The sequence below is a fragment of the Trachinotus anak genome, unplaced genomic scaffold, assembly GCF_046630095.1.
Source record: "Trachinotus anak isolate AG129_WGS33_773 ecotype Australia unplaced genomic scaffold, CSIRO_AGI_Tana_v1 ptg000015l, whole genome shotgun sequence".
NCBI lineage: Eukaryota > Metazoa > Chordata > Actinopteri > Carangiformes > Carangidae > Trachinotus > Trachinotus anak.
This window is the reverse complement of record NW_027273866.1, coordinates 9,671,949-9,692,900: the sequence shown is the minus strand read 5'-3', so window position 1 is coordinate 9,692,900 and position 20,952 is coordinate 9,671,949. Positions and strand designations below refer to the sequence as shown.

The following is a 20,952-nucleotide window of genomic DNA, read 5'->3' as shown; positions in this document are numbered from 1 at the left end:
AGCTTTCCGTTAGTGACTGAGTGACTCTCTGGATTAGGGCTGGGCAATATGACTTTAAATCAGTATGATTATTATTTCAAACTTTTACCACAATTACATTCAATGAATAATTACTTATTTTCATCATCATCATCATTTTTTAAGGGGACAGTTCAGGAACACACAAAGTGGGCAAAGTATTAACCAAATTAACAGATACAAACAAGATTAAGTCTGTACGAGGTTCTAAATGTCAGTTTTGATACTTTTTGGTTAATTGTCCAGCCCTACTCTGGAAGATCTTTGGATGACCTTTGTTGCAAAAGGAAATTTGGAAGCAGCTACTACTTCCCTGTGCTCTGTAATAAGAGCAATTCAGTAATTTGAGCTGCTTACCATAGATAATCGAAGCCCAATGCACCATATTTAGCAAACTGAAAAAAACAAACTCTTATCTAAGAGGTAAAACTGCCATTAATCTCCTAATTGCTTTTCAATTTTTTTATTTCTTGATTGTAAATCAAACAAAGACATAATTTGTCAAGAAAATGTTATTGTCTTCCTTGCGGCCAATTGTTGTGAGACAGAGTATGAGTCAATGCTGTCCTTGGCAGGAGAGATCAGGATAGATAAAATCAGACTCCATCATAAAACAATGGAAAAATACATGATGTCTGGGCTCAGATTCAAATCCATTAGAGCTGTGAGAGCCCGATTCAGAAGATACACAGACATATTCAAACATACAGCGCCGCACTTACATGTGAGGGGATGTAGATGTCGTAAGGATTGCCTGAGTCCACATCGATGACATGGAAGCCCACGCTGGAGCCGTAGATGACCTTTAACCTCTGACCTTCCTCCACCGTCAGGTCAACCAGCTGGGGGCGGTGCTGCAACTCAGTGAACGACTGAAAGGCAGACGGAGTGAGAGATATTAGATGCTTAGGGTTAGAGGATGATGATGGGGTGAGAGTCATTCTGAGTTTATACATATAGTGTTCACCTCCATACCTTGAAGGCCATGAACTTGTGGTATGGTTTGGGAGCCCAGGCATAGATTTCCACAGAATTCTTCAGAGCAATCACCAGGAACTTAATCCTCTCATATTTTACTGGAAACATAAAAACAGGTATTGAAAATGCATCGTTTTGATTCATTTTGTTGCTTGATTTAAACCTTAACCAACCTGCTCTGGTGTATATAGCTACTGGAATGTACTTTCCATGTTATTTTTTTAAAAGGTGACACATGTAACATTTTCTGTTTGTTAAAATTAGGACCATATTTTAAAACTTGTTGCCTCCTGGTACCTGGAGCCCTAGTACCTCTCTCCACTCCCTGTGCTGGGTTTGATGTAAAGAAAACATGGAGTGAAAGCCAGAAAAAGTCCTTCTATTAAAGTAAGTAAAATTAAAATAAATAAGTATAATAACTTCCCTCTGCAGCATAAACAATTTTAGCGACACCAGTAACTGGTGGCAAAAGTAAAATGCAGTTTAAAATTTTTTTTGTCATAAAACAATTAAAAAACTGTTTTCAAAGCCACTTTATTTTGAAATTTCCCAGTGTACAGTATAATATTTTACCTATACATATATACTTTATTTGTGTTATACCATGTATGTCACCTAAATGTAGAATATTACTCATTCACGGGGATTTAACAACACAGCCAAAAACATACAGAAACCCCCCCCCTTTTTTTTTTGTATATACACACATGCACACATACACAAATCCTTACCAACTTTATAATGCACACAGCCCTCCAGCTCCCCAACTGTAATCCAGCCCTGCTTCTTTTCTACTTCTGGGTCGTTGTGTAATATTCTGTTTCTCAGCCAGGACAAGTAGTAAACACGCAACTTATTCTTCTTCCCTGGTAGAGGAGGAACAAAAGTAGAAAGATGGATGAGATCACATTCACCGCAGTGAAGTGATAAAAAACCCAGATAAATTAGACTCTTATTCTGCACTAAATGGCACACAATGGCAGATTACCTGGCCATTGTAGCTGACTTAGATGACTTAGATTTGTACTTTGCTCCTGGGAATATGCATATAACAAAAGATAGTGATATGGTGCAGTCTGTGTTTTATGTGGTAAAGAGCAATCTACATTTTGATGTGTATGCTGGCATGTTAAATCACAGGCATCTGTGCGTGTAAGTATGCACCTGCATGTGTGTGTGCATTTGTGAATGTGTGTGTGTAAGGCCTACCAGATATGGTGACTAGGACATTGAGCCCCTCCAGCACATCCATCTGCAGGAAACGCCGTCTGGTGATCAGGTTATAGACTTTTCCCTGTCCACTTCGGTCAAGCAGCATCAGGCCATTCTCTGTCCCCACCAGCAGGTTCACACCTAAAGACACACACATTCATAAAAAAGTCAGAAGCACAGAAAGATACACAATAAAAAAGAGATGGGGATATTTAGGAGAGAAGGTTTTACCCCAGAGTGCGGCACACAGGATCTCGGAGTTGAAGCGTTTCTTGTATTTGCGGATCTCAGGTGTGTCACTGTGGGGTCTGATATTGGTAGGGTTGACGTTGACCACGGAGATCTTTCTGGCTTCGTTTAGTCTGGCCTGCTCCTGCCTCAGCAGCTCATTTGCAAACATAGCTAGGATGCCAGAGAAGAAGAGAAAGATAAGAAAAGAGAGAAAGAAATATGTGAGTTTATGTTGGGTTTTTTTTTTGCACTAGTTAAATGTGTGGCCAAAAGCTTCCACAGTTTTTTCTTACCTGCTGCTGAGTTCTCATTGTCATTTTCACTTGGGGATGTTTGATAGACACGTGGATCAACAAATGGGGTAAAGGATGCTTTGGACCCACCCAAACCAAACTGTAAGACACAAGACAATGACTAACTGTTGTGTTGTATGTGAATATTATTTTATAGGCACTGTAAGAGCTGATAATAGTTCATATGAGGCATTTCCTTTCAAAAGACTGCATTTTTAAGGTCCCATATGTTATACTTTTCTGGTGTTTTATTAGATTTTTTGTTTTATTTTTTGTTTTGTTTTTAGATAAAAAACAAATATAATTTTTTAAATAAAAAGATATATTTGTGGTTAAAGTACTAAAAACCATACTCAATGCAGTTTTACATCTCCTTTCTCAATCTTCTCTCTGGACCTCTAACAACAACAAGTCAATGAGTCAATCAGAAGAGAGGCTCAATGACACGGAAAACCGTCAACCAAACTCAGGGTTGGTTGACTGTTTCCTGTGTCATTGAATGATAATATAGCAGATTTCAGGTAAACACTCATAGAAACCAAATCCTGGACAGTGGGTCCAGGTGGGCTGGGCTTGGGGCATCGCTGAGAAGAGTGAGAGCTGACGGCTTGTTTTGAGGCTCAGTTTTTAAAAACAGGCTGTTTGCATTTCTCTGTGGACCGAGGCTTTGATACTTCCACAATATTAATATAGGAAAAAGACATGGAAATCTCACTTTATACATTATGGGACCTTTAAATTTTCTTTTTTTATTTGTAGATTTTAAATTTAATTTGTAGCATTTTAAATATAGTATTATGCACTTTATTAATTTAACTCATGTTTCATTAACAGGTGTTAATGTGTGTGTGTGTGTGTGTGTGTGTGTGTGTGTGTGTGTGTGTGTGTGTGTGTGTGTTTTGAGTGCGTGTCTGACCTCAGCCATGTCGCCAAGTTCCTGCAGGGCTGTGGGTGTGGCTGAGGGAGAGTTGCTCTGCTGTACCAGGTCAGGGAGGTTACCATGGTTACTGTGATTCCCGAACCCATTACTCTCAGTGTGACCTCCTCTCCTCCTCTCCTCTGCCTGAGAGACAGAAAATAAAAGAGAAGAGAGCTGAGAATTGCAGGAAGGAGTTTACGGCAAAGTGAGGAGAGCAGAAGTCCATGTGGTTAGTCTGAGAGAGAGAGAGTGTGTGTGTGTGTGTGTGTGTACATTCATCACCTCTCTCATCACTAAAGTGCCGTCCTTTGAGCTATTATAGGCATCTCCCAGAGAGTCCTCTGTGAGCCCTCCATATGACTCGCCACTGCTCTGCACCGCTGGCCTGCAACACACACACACATACACACAAAGAAAACACACACAGACCCGATTATTTACAGTGCAATTTTGCAAAAACTGTACTGACGAGCTACTGGCATGGTGCATATTCCAATGACATGCATATCTCAGCACAAATGAGAAGTGACAGGTCTAGCTTGAAAAAAAAGGAAAAAAAAGTAGAGCATGACAGAGAAAATTAAAAACTAAAAACTTACATGATGCGGGGGATGTCACTAACAGCAACAGTCCCATCATGCCCCACTGTCTCCCCGTCCTCATCGCTGCTCTCTGATTCTTCACTGGAGGACGAGTAGTCTGTCACCTTTATCAGAAGAAACAAAAATGAATTTCTGACAAAGAGAACTGTTCAGAAACCCTTTGAGAAACAACAATTTTGATACGACACTGTATTTATTGGGGTAGTATTGAAATTTCCTCCCATTTGGATTTGCATATTTTCACAAATCGCAACACTTAATCAGTGAAATTATTCAAATTAAAGGATAACCTGTGGAGTGCTATGGAGGAATGTTTTCACTAATGGGGACCCATTTGTGTTTGCAACTTGGGTGCACACATGGGAAAAACTGATACGCATTTCTGCTGATGGTTTCACACTCTGCGCAAAAAAAAACAAAACTCTCCTTTACACATGTTTTCTGGGGAAGGAAACACATTCAACATGTTTGTTAGATCTCAAGGATACACACTCTGTGTTTTGGTGAGTAACAATGAATGTAACCCTAACTGTTGTGAGATAAGGAAGACTCCACAGGGCATATTGGAGCTTGCTCTGTGTATTGTTCAACAGGAAAAAACATATCTTACATGTTGCAGCAGTTCACTGGAGCAGTGTACAGAGATCTCTACAACAAAAGTAAAGTCTGTGTTTTGTTTGTTTTATTTTTGACACGAACATGTGTCAAAAATAAAATGATAATGAGGACGAGGATGGAAATATGTGTTTAGCTTTATTGCGTTGTTGTTCATAGCAGCTCTATTTGTAGGCCAGGATTGGATGAATACTGTCGTTCTATTATTGTCAAGTAAATATACCAACAGTATCTGCTCACAATCACTTTTAGAAATGTCATCCCACCTTGACTGGAGGTCTGCTGCCTTCCTCTACCCTCAGTTCTCTGAGCTCCTTAGCCAATGCACTTAGGTCCTGGAAAGAGGGACAGAAGAGGAGAAACAAGCAGAGTAATTCAGATCTGTATCATCAGGAACCAAGAGGCCAAATCACAAACAAGGACGAGGGGAGCAGAGAAGGGCAAAGAGCAGGACAAACCATCAGCATCATGACAAGAGGACAACTGATTTGTTGTCACACAAACATCTGGGCCTGCAAACATAGGTTTCCTGGAACAAAAGTGCTTATCTGAGACCACTTTATTTCAGCTTAGCAACACTAAACACTTTGTAAAATGGGGAGTGGTCACAGATGAGCTCTTTTATTCGTTCACAATCAAATATTACGCTTATGAACACAGGTCAAAAGAGAGGCAGAGAATCGGGCTCGGTGTACTACTGGAGTGCAGCATCAACCTCAACCTGCCCCCCCTCTACCAATCATTCCCATGCCAACCGGCCCATGGTTCCTCCCCTTCCCCTCCCTCCCCATTCAACCTAGCCGATGGATCAGACCAAATCATGCAGACGAGGGGGGGTGGGGGGTGGTGGGAGGAGGACCGTCATACACGGTGGGCTTACCAGCTCCTCCTGACCAGTAACCATGATAACAGAGAAACAGAAGAGGAGATTTAGAGACTGTTCAGGTGCTTGGCAGTTAAGGTGTCAGGCTCACACACACACACACACACACAACATATGCGTTCATACACGCAAACCGGCACAAGCACTCATCCACATACACTCTCTCAGGTATGTGTGAGGAAGCACACATGCACTGCCAAACGCCATTACACCCTGATATTCTGAAGCTAAAAGAAGCAAACGTCGCCCTGTTGAGAGTCCGACTAACTCCACCATGCCAGGGTAAAAAGAAGGGCTCTGAAGAATCGAGGCAAAAGGAAAACCGGGATAAAAGAAAGGGGGACACGAGTGTCACTAACCTCATCTATGGCTTTCCTATAGCTCTGAAGAATGAAAGGAGACAGAGAGAGAGGGAGAGAAAGAAAGAAAGAGAGCAAGACAGGACCAGATGAATAGCAGAAGAGACCTCAAGAAGATTCCCAGAGAGGAGATTGCTGTGATAAAAAAAAAAAAAAAAAGTCAAAGTGTGTGTCTGTGTCATGTGACTCACTGCAGGTCTGCTGGGTCTGGCTGATTCACGGCCCTCTTCCTGTTTGTATTTGGCCTCCTGATTGCCTCCTGGAGACGATCCTTCTTGCTTGGTTTGACCTATCAGAAAGAGAAAGTATTTACACACTTTACCTACAATCTCTACACAAACAAACCTTTTAATGATCCGTTTAAAAAGGGTTCAAAAGTTGTGTCAACTTATCATGTTGTGAAGAATTTGTGCTTTCAGGACGAAATCACATTGAATCTGTCAAATTATCTTTCAGCTGTTGTTGTTTTCTTATTGTATTTTGAAGATCTGTCTCAGCTTTTACATTTTCTGCATATTTACTGTCAACCCCGTTCAGAAATGGTAACAACACCGAACAAACATGAAGAGGAATACGGATCCCACCGTACTGCTATTCATGCCATGTGTATGTCAGAGGGAGATCCATGCATAGCTTAGATATCCCTCTGGCCTGGTGTTTGACACATCCCTCTGCGCCTCTCTCTATCTCCCTCTCTCATTTCCTCTCTTCTGTCTCTCTCGGGGCTGAGCGCAACAGGGCACATCAGACAGGTTGATCAGAGCAGAACTGCAACTGACAATGTCCCACTGATAGCCTCTGAAACACGCTGCAGCCATGTCAGTGTATGTGGATGTTTGTGTGTTTCTCTGTATTTGCACAAAAAAGCATGTACACACATGCAAGTTTTTAATTGTTTGCTTTCAAGGGTAAAGGTACATTTGCCTGGTTTAGATGTGAGCATGAATGTGTCTTTGTGTGTTTCTGAAAGCGTGTGTTTGCACCTCTCCTCTCGGCTGAGCCTCCCTGAGATGAAGGGGAGGAGGAAGATGAGGAGTTGGAGGAGGTTCTTTGCAGCATGGCGTCCAAAGAGAGCTCTGAGCGCCGAAGGTCTGGGTTACTGCAACAGGGTGAAAATATTTCCACTCATTTCACAGTTCTTTAAGATTAAAAAACATATTTACATAAAAGAGATACATGCATTATGGAATTGTACTGTTTTTATATACCATAGATAATCTGCAAATACTGCAGTGTAAAGAAACAGCACTGATGCAGTATGATGGAATTTCTGCAAACAATCGCTTCTGCTCACAAAAGTCAAATTTTAATCAAATTTAACAGCAGTCTCAATAAAACTGCAAGGAATTCATTTAAAAATTACTGAAAAATTATTAAACCGTAGGTAAAATGAATAATTTCTACTCATGTAAAACCATCATAAATATATATATATGTGGCTTGGAGGATGATCGAGACTCTCAAAATGACTTCAGATGTTTGTGTGCTAATGTGAGCTCTACCTGGCCCGTATGAGCTGGGAACCTGTGCGAGGGCCCAGACCCACTCCTCCATTAGGGGAATTCTTCCTGACCAGGGCTGGGGAGATGGAAGTGGTCCTCTGCGGGACCTGGACACACACAAACACACGCAAACAGAAAGTCACCATTCCTGCTACAGCTTGGCTGTTTAACTACCTAAGCAAGTAGCTTGTATCCTTGGTGTTTGTTTAAGCAAAACATAATTGACACATTTAATTATAGGTGGTGATGCTTTCATAAATACTCTGCTATTAAACAATGATGACTGGCTTGATGCTATTGACACACCTGTACTGGTTAAGAAGGCCAACAAAGTTTAATCAAAATGTTGTCACAGAGAGTGAAGCATTTCAGTTCATGTTTGTATTTCCAAAGTCAACAGCTTAAGCCTTGCTGCATTTTTTTTTTTTTTTTTTTTGCAATTCTGCACAATCTGATTAAATCCTTGCAAAGCTGAGCCTTTTTACTGTAATTTCAACATCATGTCAGTTACCTCACTGAACTAGAGAGGATAACATTGTGTGTAAAGTTATGCATTACAGCTTCAGTCAATTCTATTCAAATAAAGGAGAAAAACGAGACCAAATAATCAGCACTGGAATATGATTAGCAGCATCTGCATAATGAGGGTTGTGTATATTTGGAGAAGGGTAAGTTTTTGCTGCTTGTAGCATGTTTTCATAACTGACTTAAGAGGTTGTAAATAGACACTACAGAACACTAAGCAACCTGTTTAAAGGTGTAGAAAAATGTTGAACTAATAATGAATACATATTTGACATATAAATATATTTCTCAAAAGAAATGTGACACAGCTGTTTAATGTAACAAGCAGGAAAGTGCAACATATTTGGTAATTCATTTAATTTTTATTTTTGTAAAGTACTACTAGAGTCCTCCTTTCTGATTGTGATTCACTGACCTTTGGTGGAATGTCCTCCTCTCTCAGCCAGGCTGTCCTGTCCCGATCCCTGTCTCTGTCCCGTTCCCGATCTCGTTCCTCCCTGCCGGTGATGCGCAGTGGGGGACCCGGGGTGTCAGAAGTGGGGTCTGAGTTCTGCCGGGGCATCTCAGGTCTGGGGGACCCCACGCTGATGCCTTCACTCAGCGTTGAACCTGTTTGGTCCTGCAGAGACTGAGAGCCGGACATGGAGCTGGAGTGGGTCTTCACTGGAACCAGGTGAGCAATCTGAAGGACAGAGAGGAAGAGGAAGAGGGCAACATGAAGGGAATGAGTTGGGTGGGTTGGAGAAGGTCGAACATGGTGGGGATAGAGATGAAGAGGTGTGGGGGAACAAGGGATTAAAGGAGGGAAAGAAAGAGGTCGGTGATGTATGGTTTTGAGAAAGGAAATGAGAAAATTGTTGAGAAGGAAGATGAGAAGAATGGGGGGACATTGGAGCCAGACATTGGAGAAAAAAGGTAAAGATGGAGGCAGTAACAGATGAAGAAGGGAGGGAGAGAAAAGAAGGGAGATTTTTAAGGAAGAAAGGACGATTGAAGAAAACAGATTAAGATGAAGAAAAAGAGATAAAAAGGGAAAAACAGAAAGGAGGAAGACAGAGAGACTGACTAATGTGGAGGCATGAACTTTCAAAGAAAAGGCACATGGGGTAAGAAGGTCGTGATTGTTTGTTTGGAGATACTTGTCTTTTGGAACGTTCACACACCACCTTTTTCTCACACTCACACACACACCTGTGGTTCGACGGAGCGGTGGATGGGTGGGGTGCGGGCGGGCTGCATGCCTCCGCTGCTGAAGGACTCGGAGCGGGGAGGGAGGGAGGGGTCGGAGATGCGGTTGGACACTTTGTGCTGCAGCGCCGGGGAGCTCTGTCTGTTCAGCTTAGATCGCTCCTCCACCTGGTACAGGTCACATACCACTGTCACTCACAGCCCAGCACTCAGCACAACCAATCACCATGCTTGACCCCACTGCGGGTATCAACTCCACCCCCACCCCATGCATCGCTACAGGCCAACAGACAATCTTAACGCTGCTCAGCTCTGTGGGACAACAACCACGATGTGCAGTGTAACTGATTTGCCTGACTTGCATGAATCAAATGAAAAGTGTGCATGTTGCAGTTTCATTTATCAAGTTATCAAAATTAATTGTCTCAATACTCATTCACACATGTCAGGAGGCTTGCAGGTGCATGAAGCATATAAATCGCATATAAAAAACATTCAGTGAAAGTCTTGCTTTTCCTGTTGTAACCTGTCTTAACGGCCTCTTTCTAAAGTACTGTACAACAGACTTCCATGGAAGCCTCTGATGAAACAATATCTGAAACTAAATTTACAGGTTGAGGGCACCAATGTGGCACGCAGTGTTTTGATTGTAGATCTGGTTCTCTGTCTCCAACCATCTGTCATTAGATTCTCATCTTTGTTTTCCCCATCTGTTTATGTATGGTATGTTCCCATGTCCCACATACAGTTGAGGAGTAAGAATGTCTGATGGCTGTGGGGAAAGGTCAAGAATTATCTCTAATCTCCTTTAGCAGACACCACAGTCAAACCAAAATCATGGATTTAAGTACCTGTGAAGGCAGCGCGCACACATACGAGACCATGTTTGACTGTTGGTGCGAATGAGCTTTAGAGTGACTTTTTTCACCAACTTTTGGCTGTGCGCATGTGCGTCAACACCAATGCGTGTGGAATATCTGTGTGTGAGGAAGGCAGAAAGCTTCTCTTGCCAGTGTAATCAGATTATCAGATTATCTGCTGTGCGGGGAGACAAGGCTCCGAGGAATGCTCCTAGCTGCCCAAATCACACTTTCCACTCCAAACAATCTACTCAACAGTCTGCGGAGGGTTGAGTCATGGCTCAGCAGGGCATAGTGTCAATAGCCCCCAGGTAAACAGGCATGTGCAATGAGAACTATCCCCTTTGGAGGCTTTCTGTAATTCCACATGAGCTCATAATCTAGTGGGATTATTCAAGATTATGACTTGGGTCAGAACGACTATGCCATACTGTGTCATTCCTCAAATCTTTGTTAGTTACCTGCTAGAGGGTCAGCTACAATGAGGCAACTATAAGATCTATGGCAGCAGAAAAGTTCCCAAACACTTTGTTAATTGTTCCCATGAGAAGAGCAAAGTAAAAAGAACCAATGGAAAAGAAACGTTTGGTTATTCAGGAGAAGTACTGCTGTGATTGAAGTGCCGTTTGATCTGTGGAGGCAGTTTGCAATAAGGGTTAGCATAAATGTCAACTGACCTACAAGAGATAGAGAAATTACTATTAGAAGATCTCTTTACAGAAGAAAAAGCTTTCGGGTAGTGCTGCTTTTGTGGCTTGTGTTTGGGTCCGTCACAAGTCTACCACCCAAAAGCTCTTTTTGCTATCGCAGAAATTCTAAAAGACGAAATCAGAGCGTTGGAGAAAGTTAATAATTATGATCACGACTACATCTACGCAAAGAAATGACAAAGAAGAGAGCAGATGGAGGACAAAGGGCATCCACTGAGGATCCAGGTTTGTTAGAAGGATCCCACCACCGCTTGGCCACCACCCATCACCAAGGCGGGATTTGATTGACTCGTTGACTAACCGAAAAGGGAAGTTGATCTGAGTGGGTTTCCCCCGATGACATAGACACCAATATGTGTAGAGGCAGGCTCGCCATGGTGCATTGTGGGGCATGAGGTGATAAGGGTCTCAAGGGGGCTGGCAGGGTGTGAGGTTTAGGTAGGGCTGTGGTTAACTAAGCTAACTATGAATCAGGGTGATATTAGGCAGTCCCTGAATGTTGACACCTCTCCTCAGGATTTCAGTCCCAGTAGATTAAGTATAAAAAGAAACAATTCCAGCTTTACAGAGATAAATGTAGATATATTTACAGATCTTTAATATACACTGTGCGTGTAATGTGTTTGTATGCACAGTATGTATGTATGCTCTTGTACTTCTGTCTTTGTCAGGACTAATTTTGATACTGTAATGGTACTTCTGAAAAGTGTATGTGCCGAAACCAAAACAGTTGAACAGTGTTGGGATTTAATTTGTAGTTGTGATGGATAGGGTTAGTGTTTAGGGAGTGCATTAATTCAATCACACTATAGAAGTACAAATGTGTGTGTGTGTGTGTGTGTGTGTGTGTGTGTGTGTGTGTGTGTGTGTGTGTGTGTGTGTGTGTGTGTGTGTGTGTGTGTGCGTGTTCTTATATACATGTGCTTTGGAGAAGGGTCTAGCATTATGTTCCTACAGATGTGATGCAGAGCTGGGCCTGGGATCCGAAGGGAGAGCCATACGGGGAGCAGTAAGGACTAGAGCCAGGTGAGATGAGGACGGGAGTGGAGGACTGGTTGGGCAAGAGGGTGTGGGTTTGGAAAGATGGAGAAAATCTATCAGCCTTGTTGGACTCCAGGTCGACAGGGGAAAATAGAGGGGAAAAGGTACCCAAGGACCATGATCCTGGGGACTTGGGGGAGCACGAGGGTGAGGTTTGCGGAGAGGTACGAGGAGAAAGGTTCAACCATGCACCTGGAGAGTCTGGAGAGCTGCATACCAAGTATTCTGAGGAGTGACTACTCATATGACGGCTCTCAGCAGGTTTCTGCCAAAATATGTCTGCTGTGGCAGAAGCACTAAGATCATAATCAGAGAGGCTACTTCGAATTGCGTTCTGCCTGCAACTCTCACCTCTTCTATCTGTATAAGAGTGAGGTAAAAGACAGGGATTCTTATGAGGGACTTGGAGAAGATGGCCACTGGAGGCAGGTGAGTAAGAGCTCCTTTGTCTAGGTAGCATGGATCGGAAAGCATTTTCAGGAAAAGATTGGGAAAAGAGGTCAGTTGAGTCAAAATCTGCCATGTCCAAGGGCGCAACAAGACTCTCGTGGCTGACAGCTGCCCTCATGTCTTTCCGCCACCCTCCCTGATAATCAGGTTCTATATCTATATCTATTCTACAGCAGGGTGAGAGTGACCTGCCGCGCTGATGGTCACTAACCACTTTAACTGCAGCGTTGAAAACACGGTTTGATCCAGACTGGGGTTTCTGGACCTGTCCTGCAAACTTAGGAGGAGCTTGAAGGGCCTTAAGTTGTAGGTCAGGTGACATTAGCCCGTGGATGGCTCCCTGATTTGGAGTAGAGAGAGGCCTGTCTCTAGGTTTCTCTTTCTGATTACTGGGCCCCACAGGATAAGGGTTAGGTGCTAGATTAGACTGGCTGACCGGACCTTGGCTAGAACACTCTTTATGGTTCTTACTAGGGCCCCTTTTGTGTCCTTGGCCAGCAGCCTGGTTCTGTTCCTTGATGGGCCCTGGGCTGCGGCCTCTCTGAGTGAGTTTCTGAGCCCTAAACTCCTTCTTCAGCCCTTCCCCAGGATCTAGTGAAATACAGATATGGGGGATGTTGTTGGAGAGGGGCTGGGCACCATGGGACAGGGTTCGCCTAGGGGCCTGGCCATGAGAGCCAGAGGATGAAGCCGGTTGGTTGAATGACTGGTTATGTCGTATGTGGGGCGGGTTACCATGAGCATGCTGCTGCTTCGGGACCTAGGAGTCAAAGTCAGAGGAAGGTAAGCAACATAACAAACACACATAACAAACACACAAAGCACACATCACAGTATCAACAGCGTTAATCCTCAAGTATATGCAGACTCAAAAATTATCTCTTGAAGTGGGATCCCCCACCATTCTCCCCCTTTTCCTGTACAGGAAGACTGCTTCTTGTCAGACCTGTCAAATAAATTATTAACGACACAAAAAGGCCACTGGGTATACATAATGTACATGAGGAGTTTGCTTTTGCTTGGCAAAGAAAAAATAACTTGCCACATTTTCAGATACACATGCATGTTTTTGTATGTAATGCACATTGGGACTTACCTCTTTAGCCCAGGCAGGCTTGTCATTAGGATTGATGACATCTTTGTAGTGGTAAAGCTGTTTCTTCTCTGCTTGCCTTCCCTCCTGCTGCTGCTGCTGTTGTAGAGACACCAGGTAGGCTCTCTCCTGCTGGAGCTGCCTCTGTAGCCGCTCTGCCTGCCGCTGCTCCTCTATCTGCTTACGCTTGTATTCCTGGAGAGAGATGAGAGACGAGCATGGAGAACAGATAGAAAATGAGGGATGGCATAGGAGGAAAGAGGAGGAAAGAACGATTATGCGAAGAGGAAAAAGGGTGAGGAAGTAAGGAAAGTAAGGAGCACATAGGGAGTCACATCAAGACCAAAACAGGTAGGGTATTTGTTAAGCTACTCATTAAAGGTCCCATATTGTATAAAGTGAGATTTCCATGTCTTTTTTGATAAGAAAGCAGGTCTAGGTTCTATATTAATACTGTGAAAGTTTCAAATCTCTCAGTCCACACAGAAATACACACAGCCTGTATTCAGAAACTGTGCATTAAAATGAGCAGTCAGGACTTCTGTAACTTTGTGATGTCACAACAAAACAGTCACCACCCTCAGCCATGCCCAAAGCCTGGCCCAACCATCTCACCCGGAGCCACCATGCAGCCTTGCAGGATTTGGTTTCTCTGACTGTTTATCTGAAATCTGCTATATTTTTATTCAATCACTGAGAATACAATCAGAAGAGAGGCTCAGACCCTCTTATCTGATTGGCTCACCGACCTGTTGTTGCTAGAGCTCCAGAGAGACTGAGAAAGGAGGTGTAAAACTATGTTTTGGTTTTTGGTACCACAAATATGGATATCAAAACTTCAAATAAAACACAGGAAAAATACAAAATATGGGACCTTTAATGATCAGTGGTGAGAAAATTAGTAATTGCGAATAATTCTTGGTATTTATTGCAACTTGTCAGATGTGTTGATTTTACCACCTCAGTATTTTTTGGACAGTTAGTGTCATTCTCAATCTGGAAACTTAACAAACTAAACTGACATTATCTCTCAATTGTTCAGCTATGTGTGTTTTTGCAGATACTGCATCTCCCTTTCACAGATCATGCAAAACAGACAAACAGGCAAACAAATACTGACAACTGGGATACCGGATGCGGAACATGAACACACACACTTTTCACAATTCACAATTGAAAGCCTGACGATGGTCAGACATAAGATGATGCCTTTTTGAGGCTTTTAAGGCATTTTGAGGAGGGGTCGGGGGTGGGGGTGGGGTAGGAACTTCTAGGAAGGTTGGCAGTATAATGGGAAGGGGAAGACACTATTGTTGAGCCGCAACACATCTCTAGGTTTTGGTGTTTGGAGTCAATCCTGTGACCTGGGGAGTTTTGTATGGGTTAGATCTCAAAAGTTAATCTGGATGAATTTCACTTGATAAAGATGCAAGGAGCGGTGGACAAATACTACAAAACTTACTGTGGTATTCCTTGCACTAATAAAGCACAAAGCTGCTGCCCTAGACAAGACTAGCACACTTGAGAAAAACCCTCTCCCACAACAATGTCCTGTTTTCTCTCGGGTGTTCCCACTTTGTGTGGGCCCGCATGATTGGGGCTGACAAAACAGTTTTTCCACTCCCTCTGGCAAATCCTTTGAGATCAAGCCAACTTAACGGTTCTGCACATGCAATCAGTCATCTGAATAAATTTAACACAAGCATTAGTGATAAGTCATTCACTGTTTCAGCGTCATATTTACTTCCTCAAATCTGTAGCTAGCAAGCTGAGTGACTCAGACTGTGAATTCCTTCACAGTGAGGTCCTCTGCCCACCTGCCACTCGGGTGCATGCAGTGGGGATAGGGGGCCACACAGCACAGATGGGGAGCGGTAGTAGCACATGGGAGGGCTATGGTTACCAGCAGTAACGCCTGCTCCTGTAGTAGCTGCTGCTGGAGAATCTCTAACTGCCTCTGTTCCTCCTCCAGCTGTCTACGGATATACTCCTGAGCAGCACGTCGGCACAAGGACACAGAAATAGATCGAGAGGAAAATCAGGAAATCTGAGCATCCAAACACAGAAAGGGAAAGACAGAGATAGAGAGAGTAATAGAGACGATAATCTCCCGAGGTGGCTGTGAATGAGGAGAGAAGATGAGAGTCAGGAGACAGATGAGGCGAAGAAGATTCGTACTCTCAAACAATTGGAATGTGTTACAAAGGAAAAATGACAGAGACAGAGGCAAAAAAAAAAAAAAAGAGGTTCGAGGATACATTTCTAAAACTCTTGTAAAGCATGATAGCAGAAACAGAGTGATAAAGAAGGAGCAGGACAGAAAAAAACCCCCACACCAGAACAGCAGAAAGTTCATTTAGAGGACAAAAGAAAAGAATTGTTAGAAGAAAGGAAAGAAAAGGAAAGGTGCACTGGGAAAGATACAGAACAATCAAACTACACAAGAACCAATAGTAGAGAAAGGATCCTAGAAATAGTAACTGGTCTCAGCTTGAGAGGACATATTTTATATATGATATTTAGATTTCTAAGGCTGTAACAGTTTCTGGTCTATAACAAGCTGCTAATATCAGCATTGTCTTTATTCTCTAAAAAGAGCATAAGCTAAAACTCAGTGGGGGGAGCCCGTAGAGGCAATGCATAATGTTAACTGATGATAAGTAATAAGAAAAAGTACTGACACAGGGATCACTTGAGAGGAGGAAATATTCAAAGAGAAAGCAAACACAGGGACAAGAGTAGACAGAGAGGAAAGAATGTGTCCATATAGCCAGCTGAGAGAGACTCAAGGTTTCATACAAACTCTGATGTACCATATGTAAAATACTGGAAACTTCAATTTTGACTCAGGAAAAATATTTCTTTTTTCACGCTTAAAGACGTTTATCTAGCTGTATGAGAGTGTGCAGTCAACAACTCAGCAGTGGCTTTGGATATTTTGAAAGACCATAGTATTTTGCACTTATCAGCAGTGTCATACCAGCACCACTCTCATGCTGTGACAGTCCTGCCATTACCTGAGTGTCCTCAGGGATCGTGAAATATGGCAAACTGACACTTGAAGCACAGCAATAACAACTGTTGAAAACGAATCAGCTCTTGAAATATTAATTCATTCATTTCACATCTGGATCAGTCTATCAGTCAGTTTATTTGCTTCAAGCCACTGAATTAGATTAGCAGTTAGACTGAAATGTGGCTGACAAAAGACAGCCATAATCAGATAGAAGTGGGGAGGCAGAGTTTAAATCCTCTGAATGCAAGATCCAGGAGCTGAAAAGAAGAAAGCGACCTAACGACTAATGTGGATGGGACCATGGGCAGAGATAAATAAAGCATACTGTTGCGTAACTGTATCATCAGATTAAAAATGTCCAAGTTCTGTGCGTCTGAAACTGAAATCCTGAAAAAAAAAAACATTAAAAAAATATTTCCCTGAGGAGAAAGTAAAAACAGAGTGACCCAAGAAGCCAGAAGAAGAGACAGAACACAACAGAGTTTAAATGCAAATAAGGAATTTTGGACATGACTCATCATGCTAAATATTTCTGTAGCATCATAGTGCCAAGTTACATATGTGTGTTTTATTGACGGCAAGTGTACAAACCTGTTCTCTCTCCGCCTGCCTCCTCTCCTCCTCTCTGCGGAGCTGCTCCATTTCCTCGTAGCGCCTCCTCTGTTCCCTCTCGTGCTGCTTCCTCAGCTCACGTTCTCGCTGCTGCTGCTGTCAGAAGAACAGAAGCACAAGAAGATTCAGGATCGCCGTGCATGCTGAAGTTGTCTGTTTCAACACAAATCAAGACATCAAGTCAAATCAGGTCTCATCGGATCCTCATACAAATGCTGAAACTTTGATATGCGATGGTTTGATTATGTTTTTACCTTCCACAGAGGGTCTTGGCTTTGATATTTTTTTTTTACTAATAATGAAAGATATTACAATGAAGCCTTCACACAGAATACAAATATACAAACATATGCATTCACACTTGCACAATCACACCCGGCCCTGAGTGGAGGGGTCATGTCAGTTGAGTCGAGTCATGGTGCTTAGCCGTGTGTTGGGAGGCAAACCCTGGTGGGAACCCAGAGAGCGCACAGATTATGGGCTAAGGATTTCCTTCTGTAAGCCTGCTCTCTGGAACTAAGAGAGGGACGCTGGGGAGAGGCTGAGAGTGTGTGTGTGTGTGTGTGTGTGTGTGTGTGTGTGTGTGTGTGTGTGTGTGTGTGTGTGTGTGTCTGTATCACTCTCCCTCTCTCTCTCTCGTATAGCCTCTACCAAATGGTGAATGCAGTGTTTTTAAGTTTGAACAGCAAGAACTGGGACAAATTATGTTTGCAAATGGGTCTTAAAGCACCTCACAGACGACAGCATGGAGACCCAAACAGAGCTCCTGCATTGACTTTTGGCGTGTGAAGCTACTGAGAGCAGTTGGATTAGATTATAGTTATTTTCAAATTGATCACCGATACTTTTCTGTGACTAATAATTGATCCTATTTGGTGTAATACCAACGGGCAAAGTTGTGATATCTATGCTAAAAATGTAGTGTATACACTTATGTAGGTTTTCTATGTAAATGCTTTGACTGAGGTCAGAGGTCATGGTTCATGTCTGCCCTTAAATCTCCTCCCCTTTACCTCCTCCAGCCGCCTCCTCTGCTCCTTCTGCTCCTCAATGCGTTTCTGTCTCTCAGCCAACAGCAGGCGCTTGTGCTCCTCGTTCTGCTGCTGCTCCAGCTGCTGCCGCCGCTGCGCCTCCGAGCGCTCCTTATTGGCCAGCTGGAGGCGCAGGAAGTCCCGTCTCAGGGTCGACTCCCCAGGGATGTTGATGATGGAGCTGGGGACGGGACCAATGAGAGCGCAAGGATGATTTCGAATCAGTGAAGAGAAATCTGAAATGAGTTCTATGAATTCGTACATGTGTGAGGATACTGACCTTGGTTCACCCATGTCTCTTTCTTCATCCTCCTCTTCACTGCCGCTGTACTCATACTCCGTCTCATCTAATGGGGGGAGAGAGGAAGAAGTGGGAGGGAGAGAAGAAAAGAATAAAAAGAATAAAGCAAAAGTGAGGAAGATAATAAGCAACGGTCGTTCTACTTTACGGTTAGCATTCTTCACTTGAAGTACCTTTGTTCATCACTACACTGCTCACGATTTTGACATTCCCGGATCCAAACTCCTTTAAGGCACTTTCTCTTTGCCACTTTGAATAAGAGTATAAATTGTAATTTTACTGTGTGTAGCGAGGTGGAGAACATTAGCTCGGAGCTCTTTCAGTCAAACTGGGGCTTAAAGCATAACGCTTGTAGAAAGCAGCCTGAGACACATCTGCATGGACTTGTCCTCTGAATGTGACAAAGCGACAGCTGGAGCAAGGCGCAGTCTCTGCCATGACGAGACATTTCTATACATCATCACGACGTTCAGCCCGCTGTATGTTGTTTCTTGAAGCGGTTAATGTGGTACGAGCGTCAGTCTATCACTCAGACGCTCAGAGTGTGCCTTTGTGTGACGTGGCGGAGTGGAATGGAAGTCTGTCACTTTTCTTTCTCGCCTCGCTGAGAACCATTAATGTGACGGCACGTGTGTGTGTGTGAGAATTTGTATCTGTGTGTTATATATGAAAATCTACTACATCTCAACTTTGCAGCTGCATTTTGTTTCTTTTTGTGCAATGAGTGTGTGTTTATGTGTGTGTTTCTGTGTGTGTGCACCTCAGCAACACACTGAATGAACTCCATAGGCTTTCTGCCTTTTAAAGCTGTAGTCCTTAAGAGTTTCATGAAATCAGACGCTGTTTTTGAAACCATTTATGTCCTGCAGTCATTAGGCAAAATCTACTCAGTGTATTTAGATTCTGTAATTACCTTTCTAAATATTAATTTTCAATGCTGCTCCTGTGTAGTTGCCTTCACATTCTTGATGGATTTACATGAAACAAAACAATCTCAGTCATATCAGCCTCACTGCTTACCGTTCACTCTGCTACAGTCATATTACAGCTGTGATAAGCTAATGCTAATGCTTACGCACACCAAACTTCTCTTTTTCTGTTTTTTTAAGTGGTCCTGGTTCACACAACTGGAAAGATGGTGTGGTTTTCACGGTAAAACTGTTACACATCGATCTTTCGTCAAACAAACACATGCAAAATAAGATTCATTTTTGGCATTTTAAAAAAATCACAGATATTTTAAAATATTGCAGAGCTGTTAAGCTGCAGAATTGCAGGCGACAGGCTGCATGCTTCTTAGCAAGGTTAGCAACTCCTGATCGTGCCCTGACCATGTGGAAAAATACTCACAGTGGCTGCCGCTTGAAATCAAATCACAGTTGCGCATTGCATAAGGGAAACGGAAATTATACAAAAACGTCTTTTCTATTGTATTTATGCGAAAGTGGTTGCTCAATAAGTGATCAGTGTATTCGTGAATCACACCAGCAGTATTGCTGAATAAACCGTGACTATGGTTTATGACTTTTATTTTAAAATATGTTTGCCCCTGTTGGTTATAGAGGTGACTTTTAGTGTCAGAAAAATTCAGAGTAAGACCAATTAATATGATATAATTTTGTGATGTAAAAAAATTTCATCGCAATTACTGTGTGCATAGAAGAAACTCCTGCTGTCTGTGAAGTGTAACTACTTCAAGAAACTGCTGCTCCACCTGCCATGTTTGTAAATCTATGTGCAGATGTGCACGTCTGCAGCACGTGCTCTCCCTCACTCACCCCTCTCCCCTCTCTTCTTCTTGGTGCGGTCGATGTGGTCCTTCAGCTGGATGCGGATCTGCCTCTCGTTGGGCAGGTCCCGGATGAACGGGTGTTTGAGGAGCTGCTCTGTGCTGGGTCTCTGGCTGTGGCTCTTCACCAGACAGCTCTCTATGAACGACTGGAACTTCTTCGACCTGCAGCCGCACAAACGACACAGCAGACACACAAATGTAAAACCTTCTGTAATAGTGACGTGATAGGAATGACAAATATAAAACCCTTTTTGCAGATATAAACATTTTTGTAACACACATTAAATCTACAACAAACAAAATACAAAAATGTAAAAACAAGTACATAAATTTACATTCATCATAGAATCTCTAGGCTGTACTTATCCATACACTTACCTTTACATCAACTACACACATGTTCGGTAGCATTATTTCCAGTCTACTGTATTTCTGGACTAATTTCCCTGTTTTTAATAATATTCCTCCAAACTGTAAAACATGCAACACAGTTATCAAAATGCACACTCACCACTTCTTTGACTTGAGTACGGGGGCGGGGTTGCGTGGGATGAGGAAGAGGGCTCTCATTGGGTGCATGTCACACAGCGCTGAAGAGTCAGATATCACGGTTACCAAACATGGGTGTGTTAGTGCTGTGAATGTTTTAGCTAATTGTACTAAACATTATCATGGCATATAGTCAAAGCCTGCTGGAGTTAGCCCTCACTCGATCAATACA

The 20,952-nt window shown here is 42.8% G+C and overlaps 1 protein-coding gene across 6 annotated transcripts in view; it reads right to left on the bottom strand.

Moving 5' to 3' along the window:
- The window catches only part of tnika (TRAF2 and NCK interacting kinase a), a 61,428-nt gene that overhangs the window by 5,274 nt on the left and 35,202 nt on the right, over positions 1-20,952 (bottom strand). The window contains exons 9-31 of one of the 6 annotated variants that reach the window (XM_071498969.1): positions 20,743-20,821; positions 20,218-20,393; positions 18,419-18,485; positions 18,121-18,319; positions 17,087-17,203; positions 15,383-15,469; positions 13,483-13,674; positions 12,598-13,146; positions 9,329-9,493; positions 8,553-8,819; positions 7,613-7,719; positions 7,094-7,209; positions 6,302-6,399; positions 5,135-5,203; positions 4,251-4,357; positions 3,934-4,036; positions 3,649-3,795; positions 2,733-2,832; positions 2,440-2,610; positions 2,206-2,349; positions 1,728-1,862; positions 994-1,094; positions 741-890 (exon numbers count right to left, since the gene is read on the bottom strand). In XM_071498969.1, coding sequence (XP_071355070.1) covers positions 741-890; positions 994-1,094; positions 1,728-1,862; positions 2,206-2,349; positions 2,440-2,610; positions 2,733-2,832; positions 3,649-3,795; positions 3,934-4,036; positions 4,251-4,357; positions 5,135-5,203; positions 6,302-6,399; positions 7,094-7,209; positions 7,613-7,719; positions 8,553-8,819; positions 9,329-9,493; positions 12,598-13,146; positions 13,483-13,674; positions 15,383-15,469; positions 17,087-17,203; positions 18,121-18,319; positions 18,419-18,485; positions 20,218-20,393; positions 20,743-20,821 — 3,446 coding nt within the window. The remainder of the gene's footprint in view (positions 1-740; positions 891-993; positions 1,095-1,727; positions 1,863-2,205; positions 2,350-2,439; positions 2,611-2,732; positions 2,833-3,648; positions 3,796-3,933; positions 4,037-4,250; positions 4,358-5,134; positions 5,204-6,301; positions 6,400-7,093; positions 7,210-7,612; positions 7,720-8,552; positions 8,820-9,328; positions 9,494-12,597; positions 13,147-13,482; positions 13,675-15,382; positions 15,470-17,086; positions 17,204-18,120; positions 18,320-18,418; positions 18,486-20,217; positions 20,394-20,742; positions 20,822-20,952) is intronic. The other 5 variants (XM_071498970.1, XM_071498973.1, XM_071498971.1 and 2 more) reach the window with 5 other exon arrangements.